The sequence below is a fragment of the Empidonax traillii genome, unplaced genomic scaffold (assembly GCF_003031625.1).
Source record: "Empidonax traillii isolate 1590-97213 ecotype Southwest subspecies unplaced genomic scaffold, ASM303162v1 scaffold104:size2570737, whole genome shotgun sequence".
Taxonomy (NCBI): Eukaryota; Metazoa; Chordata; class Aves; order Passeriformes; family Tyrannidae; genus Empidonax; species Empidonax traillii.
The window spans coordinates 440,809-454,399 of record NW_020955297.1 but is presented as its reverse complement, the minus strand read 5'-3'; the positions used below and the strand labels follow the sequence as shown (position 1 = coordinate 454,399).

Below are 13,591 nucleotides of genomic sequence, written 5' to 3'. Positions count from 1 at the left end.
CAGGTTAGATGCAGAGTGAGGTCTGCTTGGTTTGAAAAGCTTCCTTCCCCAAACACCACAGCCATTTCAAACCCCAGTGAGTACGTTGGAGAAAGTGCTGTGAGCTCCAAGCATGCAGGATGCAGAGATGCCAGAGCTCATGGAGTTGAGGCATGCGCTGAGGACAGGCAGAACAGACAGCTGGCTGTTACCGGCACAGCTCCTCGGTCCTCCAGGGGCTGAGGCAGGAGTGTCTGTATTTAATGGCCAGCAATCCAGACAAGGATAGAGAGGAACAGGCCTCCTGAGGCTTGTTTGTAGACACAAACACATGTGCTCCAGTGTTCCCAGAGCCACACAAGTGCAGCCCTGCACTCCCTTTATGAGACACTTATTTTGTTGAGAAATACTCTCTTCTGTCCCATCTCACCTGGATCTGGGCACTTCTAATGGGCTGCTTCCAATCCTCAGGAAGTTATCAGAATGGGTTGATGAGGAGGAGCTGGAGGACTTGACTTCAACCACCCCTGTGGAAGGCAGCCTGTCTTCAGACTGCTGTGCCCTGCTCCAGAGTACAGCCTGTGGTGATGATGCACAGCTTTTCCTCCTGTGGGATGGAAGACATGGGTGAGAAGCTGGCTTTTCTATGTACTCCAGCCAGGAAGCCTTTCTACCACAGGCTGGATTTTACCCCAGCAGCTAACAGCTACGGGCTCTTGTTCCCACTGGACCCGCCCTCCTCCCTCTCAAGGAACCATGATTCACCCCACTCAGTGAGGGGGGTACACTGAGCTCAGCCCATCTTAGCCCATTCTTTTCTAGATCACCATCCACGTGACCTGGAAATCAGAGATGGGAGAATGCACCAGCCCACACACACACAGCGATTGCTTTGTTTAGTCTAGCAGTAAAAATGCCTCGAGCAAGGGGCCTCCCAGCGGGGAAAGACCATTTCAATCTGCTCCAGCTCCACGGAGCGTATCGGCCCAGGTGGGCATTCGTGCGCACCGAGGGCGACAGGGACACACCACCAGGGTTGTTTTGCCTTTTAGCGATTCCCTTCAGGCACCACTGACCACACTTCTGGCCACGTGCGCAGAGCTGACAGTACTCCACACGTAGGTGCACTTCAGTCCTCTCCTTGCCTGTGCTGACAGCCCAGAACTGCTCTGGCTGCTTTCCTAGCCAGCACATTCAGACTTGGTCATGATTCACTGTTTGGTGCTGCGCTGGGCCTTAGCTCACAGTACCATCCAGCTACACGTCAAACACTAATGTGACTAATTCACATCAGTGCTACTTTGTGTTCAGCAGATTTTCTTTCTTACATCAGCTGTTTGTTTGTTTTCTTCCTGGAAGAGTCTCAAGAATATTTCTCTTTCCAAGAACACACTGAATTGGACAAAGACCTTCCTATGTACACAAGTGAAGAAGAAAAGCCTAAAGCAAATGAACCCAAGGAGAAAAGATGTTATTCTTCCTGAAACATGGAAAGGCATCTTGCAGCTTCGACTGAGATCTTGAGCACTGTCACCAAGTGCAGCTAAAGACAGGCTCATTGTACAGTGGAAAGTGCAATATCTTCCCTTCATTTCTTGAAGGGTGTCCACCCTCAAACATCACACCACAGCCTCTCTCAAGCTTTATTCATCTCATGTTATCATAGCTGCCAACATCTCTAAGCACAGCCTGATGAAACAGGTTTGTACAGCTAAAAATCAAATGTCTCTCCTTGCATAGAGACCTCGAGGGCACCTGTTTTCAGGGCAACTCAAGAAAGCACATCCCCTCCTCTCCCTGGCTCATGCTCTGCACAGCCCAGCTTGTCCAGCCCTGCATATTCTCCAGCCTGCACGACCACAACAGCCTGCAGCAGACATCCATGACCAGTCCCCTCACTGAGCACTCACGGCAACGTTCACAACCTTCCCCCTTCCCAAGCTCTTGCCCCACAGCAGCACAGCTCAAATCCCCCGTGGGGCAGCAGACACAACACAGCCTGATGTCTCCCACAGAAATGAATGCAAACCAGAGTTAGAAAACACATCACAAAATCAAGCCCTGATCCACATGAGTGCAACAGATCTCTTCCAGCACGCTCTGGCCACTTCACGTATTGTGAAAATCATGCTTAAGTCCTGTGCAGCAGAGTCGAGTCTGTATGTCCTGAGCACTCAGAGCAACATAAACGCTTCCGTTTCACTACCCTGCAGCCCTGAAAGTGGGAAGTTGTTCTCTACTTGCTGCAGTCACTTTGCTGTGGATAGGTAGGCCCTGTGTGTTAGAGGATGCTGTGCTCATCTGGCAAACATTTTGGGACTCCCCATCTCCATTTTGTGATTCTGCAGCAAGATTCTTCCTCTCTTCAGCACGTTAAATTACAGAATCATAATGTGCTTTAGAGAGGCTTCTGCCACTAGCATGGCTGCAGGCTCAGTCCCAGAGGACTTCAACTGCCTCCAGCACAACCCAGATTTAATTTAAAATAATTGCAATATAAAATAGTCTTCACATGTGCTAAGGGAGAGGAGAGAAAAATTAAACTGAGAGGGGCAACCCTACAGCAAGGTTCTGAAATCCCCAAACAGCACCAGAAACTCCAGAAGCAAGTAAAACACCTGTCCCAGAGCAGCAGAGTTGCCAGACACCTTCCCCACTTCCAGACAGCCACCAGCATCCCCAGGCAAGTTCTAGGTGACCCTTTATCAACAGGGAGCACTGAGAATTTCATATTCTCCCACAGAAGTACCTCTAAGCAGTGCTGCGGGCAGGAACCTGCTTTCAGCTCACACACCTCATGTTGTTAGAGGGGCTAAAGCTTGAAGGGGATTCTTGGCTACCCAGCCTACCTACCACTAACTGCAGACACTCCCCTTTCATAAACTGATTAAGCTTCATTTTAGGGCAGCTAAACTGTCTCCGCTTTTCCCTGGGGAAGCTGCTGACAAATGTAATTTTTCTGGTAGTTTGGAACCATCTTTCAAAAGTAGCAAAGTCCTTTCTGGATGAAGTTTTAACAGTGAAATTGGTGAAAATGAAGCAAAGCTGCTTTACTTTCATCAGTGGACAGAGAAGCATCCCTGCTGACAGCCTTTAACACGGTCTCTAATTTTTGGTGCAGAATCTCTGTAGTACAAGTTGCAGCAAAGCCTCTGACAGCCAAAATTCCTCCCTCCACTCTAAGAAACGCATGCAACAGAGAGCAGATTTGGAGGGCAAGACATTTCAGAAGTATCTTTTGTACTGTGCCCAGAGCCTGCTCCTTTTGCTTGGCAGCCCACCGAGCGGTTATATGCTCACCATGCTGCTTGAGCCTGTGCTCCTGCTGGCATCAGCTCCACTGCTTCGTAGGTGAAGCTCCCAGCTGCTCCAGGGGAACTCTCCATCCCCAGGGAGAAGTCACTGCTCAGACTTGTGGTGCTGCCTCGGTCTTTCTGCTCTAGAAAAAAAACCAAAACAGAGCTACCTGAAGGCCAGCTTGGTCTCACTTTCTCTCCCTTTAGGCAATCCACGTGCCCTTGGGGCTGTGTTCTCATGAGGCCCTAAGGGAAGCACACCCATTTAGGGGTGTTGGGAACCCAAGCCTTCAAGCAATCAACCATTGCCACCCTCAGGGGCACTGATGCTTGGCAGCAGCACTCACTGAGCATGCAGATCTCTTCCAGGGTGAAGCCAGGTGGCAAACTCTTCCTTCTGGGGAAGGAAAGACAAAGTTACCTCAGCTACACTTCAGGACTGCATGGAGGCTGCCAGGTCTCTGTCACACACAGCTGATCAGAGCAGTGGGGAATGAGATGTGCAGGGGCAGAGGGGATGGGCCAGTGTGCAGTATTTGACTTCCAACAGTCCCAACTCACACACCCTATGCTTTGAGAAGGTGGCAACAGGCAACCTGCACACAACATGCGCTTATTCAGAGCTTCCAGGGTGGGCTTTGTTTCCTTGTGCCCCTCCTGAAATAAGAAGGGGTTTATGCTGAGAAGTCTGTTAAAACCCAGCCACTCCTCTCCCCTCAGCAGTGCCTGATGGAGCTCACTGCACAGACTGCTCGAGCCAGAGCGCACATCTCTGGGCTCATCTGTGCTAAAGCAGCCACGGACAGTCATTAAGCAGAGCACATTTCAGCATGGACAGTTTTTCAGAGCACAACGTGGCACCTCACAAGCCTCGGCCCCATTTTGCAGCCTTAAGAGTGCAGAATAAATTAAAGAAAACTGGGCCAGGACACCAGGGCTTCTATCTCCCCAAAGAAACAGCACTAACAAGCTCCCTGGCTCTGTAGCCCATGCAGCAGCAAGCACAGGCTCCTTACCTCTGTGACTTCAGAGCAGAGAACTCCTCAGAGGTGATGTGCTTCAGAAAATTGAAGCAGAAAAAGAAAATCTGAGCAAAGGGAGAGAGAAGAGCGGTTCAGAAATGAACCCCAGGCTCCATGCAGCCTCTTATCTTGGTGGGGAGGTGCTGGCAGGAAGGAGATAGCAAAAAATCTGCAGCTACCAGCCTCCGATGTGCCAAGGGCTGACACCATCCCATCCTGGGCCTTCTCTTCCGTGTTAAGCTGACTCTCTGCTCCCTGCCACGGGGAGGCCCAGAAAGGAAGGTGTGTACAAGTCATCTCCTTATCAGTGCCTTGCACACATGCCACAAAGCACATGGCAGGTACTTATGCCATCCCTGCAGAATGGGAAAGAGATGGCCTCCAGCAACTGCTTATACACCCAGGCAAGCAGCAAACCCAGCAGGACTTGCAGGGTTGGAGCTCCATGCTCCCCGGTTGGCACCACAGCTGTGCCACATCTGGAAGCACGAGGTACCTGCAGCGCCTGTGGCCCCAACCTTGTGCCCTGCCATGCTCCAGTCTGCTCTGCATCACTCACCCTGCTGTGCCTCAGCCACCCCTGCACTGAGCCGTGCAGAGCTGTGCCCTTCTCCTGGGAGAAATGGGGAGCAGGGAGTGCTACAGGCAGCCAGACATCCCCTCTCCTGCTGCAGCTACTGACTCCACCCATGGTCAAGCAGGCACCAGAGCAGAGCTGCCAGTCTTGAGCCAGCAGAACTCCAGGAAAGGAATGAATGGGAGGAATGATACTAATCTAGGGCCCCTGAAAGATGGAAAATAGGCCAGGGTCTTGGCTCTCTCGTTCGAAGGAAGGGGATTCCCTGGTGAGGTGAGAGTTTGAGGAGCAGGGGATTAGCAGCAGGATTAGACACTCCCCATCTCTTGATCTCTGTCCAAAAACGATACTGCACTATACTGCAACCACAGTCAGAACAATCTTTTTTTGCTGTTAGACAGTAAAAGATTTGAAGAGAATTAGTTCAGCTAATCTTAACTGCCTCCCAGACCCATCTGTGCACCCAAAGACACACCCCACCAAATACCTACACTGGAACCACCACAAGCTGCTCCATGAGCCCATGATGACATGCCAGCCACATGCAGCTACAGCACCCAGGCAGGAGGGCTGGCACTCAGGACAAGCACACAAGGCTATCCAAGCTCCCAAGAGTCACACACCTTAAGCATCCTTCTCATTGCTGAGCTGAACAGCAAGTCCTAGCACCCTTTCACCTGGGGCCTGAACAGTAATGGCACAGCAGGGAAACTGGCAGGACTGACACCTCCAACAGAAGTGTAGCCTGAGAGAAAAGCAGCCCCACACCTTATGCACCAGAAAGTGATGGGGCAAGGCTCCTACCTCGTATCTCCAGCACCTGAACAATCTTTTTAAAGCCCAAACACTGATATTACTAGAGGCAGGGAGTGAATGGTGCTACCGTAAACAAGTATCCTGAGAACACAAAGCAGTGCTCAGTCACTGCCCCAGATGGGATACTCACCTCTTCTCCTTTACTGAGTCGATCAACTAACATGTGCCTGGAAAGAGAGCAAGGGAAGCTCAGTCTCACACCAGAATCAGCAGAAGTACAACCTGCCAAGGATGGCCTGACACCTCAGGTAAAAAAAAGGCATCAGCCCTTCTTGTCCCAGTTCACAGGGAAATGCCCAAACATCCACCTTTGGTTGCGAACAAACACCAAAGAGGATCTCTGAAGGCCTCTCCCCTGCTGTGCAGGGACGCACACGTGAGAAAAACTGATCATGCCTACCCAAAGAGAAACCAGTCATAGGCCACTGTCAGGTAGAGAATCTCAGATGGTTCCAGGGACGTGTGGATCAACCCATCCTGCAAAGCAAACAAGAACAGCCTTCAGGCAGCAGCAGGACTGGATCTGATGACCACTGTCATGGTGATCCAAGATGCCCAGCTTCCTCCACTAGCCTGTGATAGCATGTCTGAAGCAACATTAGGAACACTAACTGCTCCACCACCACTTCCTGGTGACAGTCACTCATTCTCCAAGCAATCACCCCCAGAAACAGAGGAGGTCAGCCAGGTACTCACAGCCCACAAGGAGAGGCGCAGTAAGGAGATGAAGAGAGGAGTTCGATCCCAGCCGGATATACAGTGCACCAGGAGCCCGCTGTCATCTGTTCCACACGGGGGAAGAAAGGAGAAAAGAAAAAAAAAGGATGTTGCAATGAGAGCAATGTCTTTTTTATGGCAAATGTGTAGAGACAAGTTCCCCTCCGTCCCCACAGCCCAGGCTCAAGAGCAGAGCTCAGCCACCAAGCCAGAACATTCTGTCTTGAATACGGCAGCCAACAAATTGCTCAGAGTGTCCTGGGTTATCAGCAGCACCAGCTGATGTGCTGTCCTGGTCCTGACAGCTGCTCAGGACACGAAGTCATTAGTGTAATTCAGGTCGGTTTCTATCTATGACAAACTTTCCCCAGTACAAAAGGACCAGAAAAGTAAGACCAATGCTACAAGCACACCTTCTCCTCAAGTAATGAACTTGACTACATTACCAACGGACATCACTTTGCTACCCAGAACATACATCTACCAAGTTGCAGCCCAATATCATAATCTACCCCCACATCAGCACTGGAGGGAATGGGAATGGGATGCCACATGGGGTAACAGACACTCTTCAAAAAGTTGGGGTGGTTGCGATGAAAGAGAGAGGAAGGGGCACTTGAAAAGGCAACAAATGAGACCCTGTGCTGGGGGGACAAAACACAGGTGTCCAGCAAAACAAGAGCAAGAGTCAACAAGCAGAGGAAACAAATGTTTCTTCTCTTCAGGTTTAAAGTAGTAAAACATTAGGTTAAGTTTTCAGAGTTCCCTTCGTGCATGGGAGGAGAGAGTTTTTAAGGAATCAACAAGTCCCTCTCTAAGAGGGGAGCTGGACCTGAGATGGTAGGACCATCACCCCATTCTGAAGGGAGAGAAGCTCTCTATAGAGTGACTCTTCTGTATTTGGGAGCTGATCCACAGTGGCACTAACACCAACAGCTGTTCTTCCAGGGACAGTGATTGCTCCAGCTACACTGTTTGGAACAAGGAGCTTGCCTTACCATCACTGTTGATGATGGAGATCAGCAGCTTCAGGTAGTTCTGTGTCTGTTGTACGAGGTCCCAGCTCTGCAGAAAGAGAAATGCTGAGGGTAAGGGTCTGCCCACAGCAAAAGGCTGCTCTGCAGTTCAGAGTTGCTCTACCCAGAACAGCAATGAAACAGAAATAACCACATGGCCATTCCTCAGAGTGACAGACCTTCCCCTTGGTATCAATCCCATCCTCTGCTAAAGGCACTCAGGGACAAGATACCAGCTAGGCAAATGAAACAACAAAAGGCCATCTCTAATGTCTGCCCGGTTGGCACAGGACCTGCTGGTCTGCAGCCCCAGAGCTCCAAGCAGACCATGCTCAGAGGCAGCAAACACCTGTGGAGCACCGACCCAGTTCTGCACCCCCTGCTCACTTCGCCAAGTGGCTCAGCCACGTTACAGCTGTGTATGGGATGCAAGCAGCATCATGGGGTGTGCAGGCCAAGGTCTGCAGCCTGTTCCACAACCCAAGCACTTTGCTCAAAACTCTTCGGCCCTTGATAATGTCCCCAGCAGGTTGCTGGCTGAGGACTGACCCTCTCCCACAGGCACTGGACTTCTGCAGTAACCCCCAAGTAGCAGCAGCACCACAGAAGGGCTGTGAACTCAGAGACCTCCAGCACTACAAGACATACAGGTGTAAAACATCAGAATAAGCCCAAGCTTGTCACTTGACCACTGTGTCATGAGAAGATGCAGGGAATTTCAGTGGTTTGATCAATCAGAACTAGATCAAGGAAAACAGGACAGCACTGGCAAGGAAAAGGCAAGGAAGGGATGCATTTCATGGTAAAAATGTTAGTGGTACAAGGGACATCTGACCACCAGCAATGGAACACTGGTTGTGTGCTTGCATGTGTGCACATGTGCATGTAACCACACTGAAGAGTAGTGTCAGACAAAGAATATACTGCTCTGCCACGAAACCTGCAGAGCCACAAAAGAGTAGGGAAATGGGGAACACATTCAGCCTGGGGCAGAAAAAGATGAAAGTCTTTTATCTGCCCAGTTCAATTTTATCTTGTGCTTATGTCAGAAGGAATCATTTAATTATCCAGTCTGATCTCTCTATACCACAAACTAGAAAGTTTTATTCAGTTGCCCCAAGTACAGCCTGAAGCTTGCACTTGGCAACATCTCTGTCCAGAGAAGCACCTCAGCTAGGGGTGACAGCTCATTACTCCTTTGGCAGCATGTTCCAGAAGATCATCTTCAAAAATAACATGCAAGACTGCTTTTCCTTATCTGAAGGTCTGATTTCAGATTGCAGATATTGCTGCTTGTTCAGCTCTTCCTCCCCAGACTGAAGAGTGCTTTAGAAACAGTATTTTCTCCCTGCAAATGTACTTACACATTAATCAAGTCAACCCTCCATCACCTTAGTGATTAGCTAAACAGACTGAGAACTTCAGCTTTGAGTTGAAGCACCTTCTCCAGTCCTCAAATAATTTCTGTGTCTATTTATGACACCCTCTTCAATTTTTAATATCCTTTTTAGAATACTGGCTGCTCAGTATTCTAGTGAACAAGCTTCTAGCCATACACAAGCTGTGGTTCTATTAGTTCTGCTTCAACACTGCCAGGCATTTTTCTGTGATTGTGCTTATGCTGGCACTTAAACAGTATTTACATCACTGACAACAAACACCGGCCCTGCAAGGGGAGCTCTGCTGGTTCTGTGGTGCTTCCAGCCACAGAGCACAGCAATGTGACACTTTCCAGCACAGTCAGTCGTCACAAAACCTGGTAGGTCCACTGATGTGTGAAATGGAGTGCACTAATCAGTAGTATAAGGTGATACTCCCTGGTGTGAACCGAGGTAAACCTCGAAGCTTGGGCAAACATAGGAGTTCAATTACCATTTGCCATGCTGCCACAGTAACCAGGAGTGGAGACCTGATTTTCTACTCCTCTCCCATAGGACAGGCACCTTGCACTCGTGAGGAAGGCGTGCAGTCACTCAGCTCTGCTCACACAAAGGTAGGCCGACCTCTCTCTAGACTCCCCACAGACAAGGAAGTCTGCCCAGTGCAGAGCTGAGACTGAGAACAAGTTGCGTCGTGTTCCTTACCAACCTATCTCCCTAAAGGATTGCAAATTTTCAAAAGCTACAGAAAGAGATTTGACTTTACAGAGCTTTTGGGTGGAGGATTTCCACTGCCATTCTGAGCAGCCTCGCCCCCACTGGGATGGTATGAAGTGAGACAGATTACAGTAATAGCAGCAAATTAGACTTCAGATCTTTACTGATCCTTCCTGAATACATCTCTGACCTCCTGCAGAGGCATTTGCTCACCTGATACTCGCTCCAATCAATATTCAGAGATTGGGTCAGAGAGACCGGGATACTTAATGGAGCATCTACATAGTCCTGCAAAAAAACCAAACAGGATTGGTCAGAGAAAAGTCATGACTTGGAGTGAGTTCCAGTAAAAAACCAAGAAAACAAATGCCAAATGGTTGGCGTTAGAAGAAAACATATCAGCAAAGCATCATTGGATGCAAAAACCTGAAGAAGTAATAATTAACTCATAAGACTCCTGGAAAGATTAATGGACAAGTGGAGCTTTTATGAGCTCCCAATGGTGAAAGTCAGGCATATTAGTTTTTGATTTTCTGTAGGGCTGCTCCACTCAACCATCTCCTCAGTAGGAGACAGAATACAAAAAAGGAACTGAGAACAGAGGCTATCAATAAGATATCAAAATTCAAGACCAGGAGCAACCCATACCTTCCACGAGAGGTGAAGCACCATAGACTTCAGGATAATGATTCATTTATTTTACATATGAATTTTACAATTAATAATCTAGCATATCTTCATTTAGATAATTTCAATACCTATTTTGTTTTTCCTGGTGGTTTCCTCCTTGCGATCAGAAATAAGCACATGACATATACCCCATTGCTCAGAAACTCTGAGTCAAGACTTAAGCCCAGTAAAGCCCACAGCTCTTCATTTTGTAACATCCACTTACCTGTTTCCAGTTAAATATGAGGCCTTCAGCTGTATAATCCCGGTCTTTGTAGTCCTTAAAAAATTCACAGCCTGCAAGAAAAAGAGATAATGAACAACTGTTCAGATAACTGGTATCTAACAAGTGAAGTGCCATGTGGGACTGGAAGTGCTGGCAGCCCCAGGCTCCAGAACACAAAACCAATCAAAACTGCTGCCTGTGGGAAGAGAAGAGCAGTAATCATCGGTACGGTGCGCAGCACTCCCTCCAGCAACAACAGCCCAGGGCACTCAGCAGTTCAGACACTTACACAGCAAAGGGCAAACTCCAAACACAGCAAACGTGGAGTCTGAGGGACTGATTTTGTTCTTTCCCAAACAAGAGGTTTCTCCAAGGAGCTATCTTTGCAGGGCCATGGACTTTTGCACTAACCTAAGGCATCAGCTTGACATGCTGAGTGAGAAGGAACCAGTAGAAAAAGGTGTTGGCAGAGCCCTGAGGAAAGCCAACTTTCACAGGGCACCGCTGCAGGCAACAAGAAAGAGTTCTGTCAGAGGTGGCTGTGATTTCTCTCACATTTGAGTCTCCTCTCTCAAACATACAATTTGCCCCATCTGAAAGAAGAGGGTACATAACCACTTCCAAGCTTTCCCCCAAGCCCTTCCTTCCTGAACTGTGTCCTTTGGCTCTGCTCTTCTCAAACAACCATTTGAAGTCTCTGCTGCAAACTGCAGTCACTTAGTCACAGCTGAGCAGCACCATTAGCACTGCGGCTGCCTGCAGGCTACACAAAACACCTCTGCCAGCGCGCTGTGTGTGCCCCAGCAGTGCCACAGCACCACGACATCCCTGTGCCAGGCACATAACACAGACAGAGATTCCCACCCTGCAAGTCACAAGTAACTCCAATGGCAAAAAAAACCCCTCTTTGTGCCAGGACAGGACTAATCCTCAGAAACACGGTCAGGACGCAGCCTGTGAGTTGAGTTTTAACTCCAATTAAACAATGGCTTAAAGCAAAGAATGGGGGATTACGGCAGTAAGTGCTGGCATCTATAAACACCAAAAGCTTCTACAGATGTGCCGTTTTAACGCAAGTCTTTCACTCCAGGCAGTTCTTACTCTTTGCTTGGTAAAAAAGTGACTGGATGGCCAAGCCCCAAGAGTGGTGGTGAATGGAGTTAAATCCAGTTCGTGGTTGGTCACCAGTGGTGTTTCCTAGGGCTCAGGGACATGGTTTAGTGGTGGTCTGGGAAGTGCTGTGTTAGCAATTGGATTCAATGATCTTAAACGTCTTTTCCAACCAGTATGATTCTCTCTCTATCTGGACACTGCCTCACTCACCTAAGACAACAGGATCTCAGAATATCTTCAGAGACAAATTACAAAACAGAAATTCTTCCAGTGCAACCCTGGAAACATATGTAAGAATGTATTTGGCCAGTCACTAGAGGGGTTGCTGATCCTTAGATGTGTATGCCTCAGATTTAACAGAATGACAACATTCCCCCATGGACGAGCACTGCTGAAATCAGGCAACATCTGCAGGGAGAATTTCCAGTTTTATAAGGTTTACTTCCAGTGTGGCAGTGAAGAGCTGCTACAAAAAAGCAGCTGTCCCAGACGGCAGAAGAGGAAGGACCATCTGAATATTGCTTACCATATGCAGATCCTCATACAGTAACAACTCTGCAGCTTAACTCTATAGTCACTTCTTCCTCATTCTTTACAGCCCTACAAAAGACCAGTGTACACTGTCTCTCTCAGGTTCCAAGTCTGGTGAGGTGTGCAGCAGCAACATATATCTGTGCTATGTACTACAGAAACCAGGAATACTCTTTTTTCTGTATACCTTGGCAACCTGCACATCAATCTCATCACTCATTTCCCTATAAAAGGAAATACAGCTTTAAAAAGAAAATGTTTATGGGCAACAACAAGCAATCAAGGAAAAGTTTGGGTGGTCTGGATCATCCACAACAGTTTTGCTGGGTTTTGGTTTTTTTATTCCTCTCCCTTTCTTTATGCACAAAGAAGAGTCTGCAGACAGACCTCAAGCACAGCAGCCTCGCATCCGATCCTATCGCTCAGCCTGAGATCAGCAGGCAGGCAGCAATATTCAGTTCATCTGTAAGAGTGCAAGTGACCCAGCAGTGGTTGCTAGGCACAGGGACAGATATAGCCAGGGAGACAGGCTGGATTGGGCTGCATCTGCCGTACACTGCAGGCGCAGGTGAACTGTTCTGCCTAGCACTGAGGATTTCTTACAGTGGAGCTCTGGAACACTAGACTAGAAATTACCCTTAAGAATTGGGTTTTTACATAACACAGGACAAGATATGTATTTTGCATCAAGTAGTATTTTGTTGTTGCAGAGATGTCAAAGGCCACCTTAACCGGCTCCACCTCTGGGACTTTTTCTCCGTGCTTGAATTAATAAGAACTGCTGAGAAATTATTTTGCCACCTCAAAGAGTGTCTAATGCTGACTCACACTGCCAGAGCATCTGGAATCATTGCCCTGTTCTCAGTTTAAAAGAGCTTCTCTCCAGAGAGAGCATAGGAAACATTCAGCAAGCCAAAGTCATTTCACCACACACACAGACTTATTTCCCAATCCTCAGAAACGGATTGTCACCTGTCCCTTGGGATTCCCTCTGGACATCATTCCTGTACCTGGGTATGGGATGGAGAGAAGCGTGAAATCAGCGTAACGTTGAGCTTTGTCCACCTTCTCAGAAGACGTCACACTGCACGGGACAAGAGAAGAGCAGATATTTGCAGAGTATTTTTCACACAGATACCAGCACCCAAAAAGCTACCTGTCACATCTCCCTGCACGATGACTTGACTCAGTAGTGAGCAGGGGCAGAACTTACTCAACATATCCAAATAAATAGGTACAGCCCAAAATCACTAAAGCTTTCCTCTGGGAGAAGAAGGAGAAACATCTCTCTCTGTTCCTATACACAAACAGAGGGCTCCTTTGCTCTCCCCCTTATGAAGGGGTGACTATCTCATCACTGCAAGTGATGCTCTGCCAGGGGAGGTTTAGGTTAGATGTTAGGAAGAAATTCTTTACAGAGAGGGTAATCAAGCATTGGAACAGCCTACCCAGAGAGGTGGTGGATTCACCATCCCTGGAGGTTTTTAAGCAGAGATTGGATGTGGCCCTTAGTGCCATGATATAGTAATTGGA

At 48.4% G+C, this 13,591-nt stretch overlaps 1 protein-coding gene across 1 annotated transcript in view; it reads right to left on the bottom strand.

Moving 5' to 3' along the window:
• MTMR14 (myotubularin related protein 14) overlaps positions 1-13,591 on the bottom strand; it is a 36,698-nt gene that overhangs the window by 9,954 nt on the left and 13,153 nt on the right. The window contains exons 6-16 of the mRNA XM_027882244.1: positions 13,069-13,142; positions 10,415-10,485; positions 9,733-9,807; positions 7,406-7,472; positions 6,387-6,472; positions 6,091-6,167; positions 5,821-5,857; positions 4,292-4,362; positions 3,623-3,672; positions 3,280-3,418; positions 410-586 (exon numbers count right to left, since the gene is read on the bottom strand). Of these exons, the coding sequence (XP_027738045.1) occupies positions 410-586; positions 3,280-3,418; positions 3,623-3,672; positions 4,292-4,362; positions 5,821-5,857; positions 6,091-6,167; positions 6,387-6,472; positions 7,406-7,472; positions 9,733-9,807; positions 10,415-10,485; positions 13,069-13,142 (924 nt within the window). The remainder of the gene's footprint in view (positions 1-409; positions 587-3,279; positions 3,419-3,622; positions 3,673-4,291; positions 4,363-5,820; positions 5,858-6,090; positions 6,168-6,386; positions 6,473-7,405; positions 7,473-9,732; positions 9,808-10,414; positions 10,486-13,068; positions 13,143-13,591) is intronic.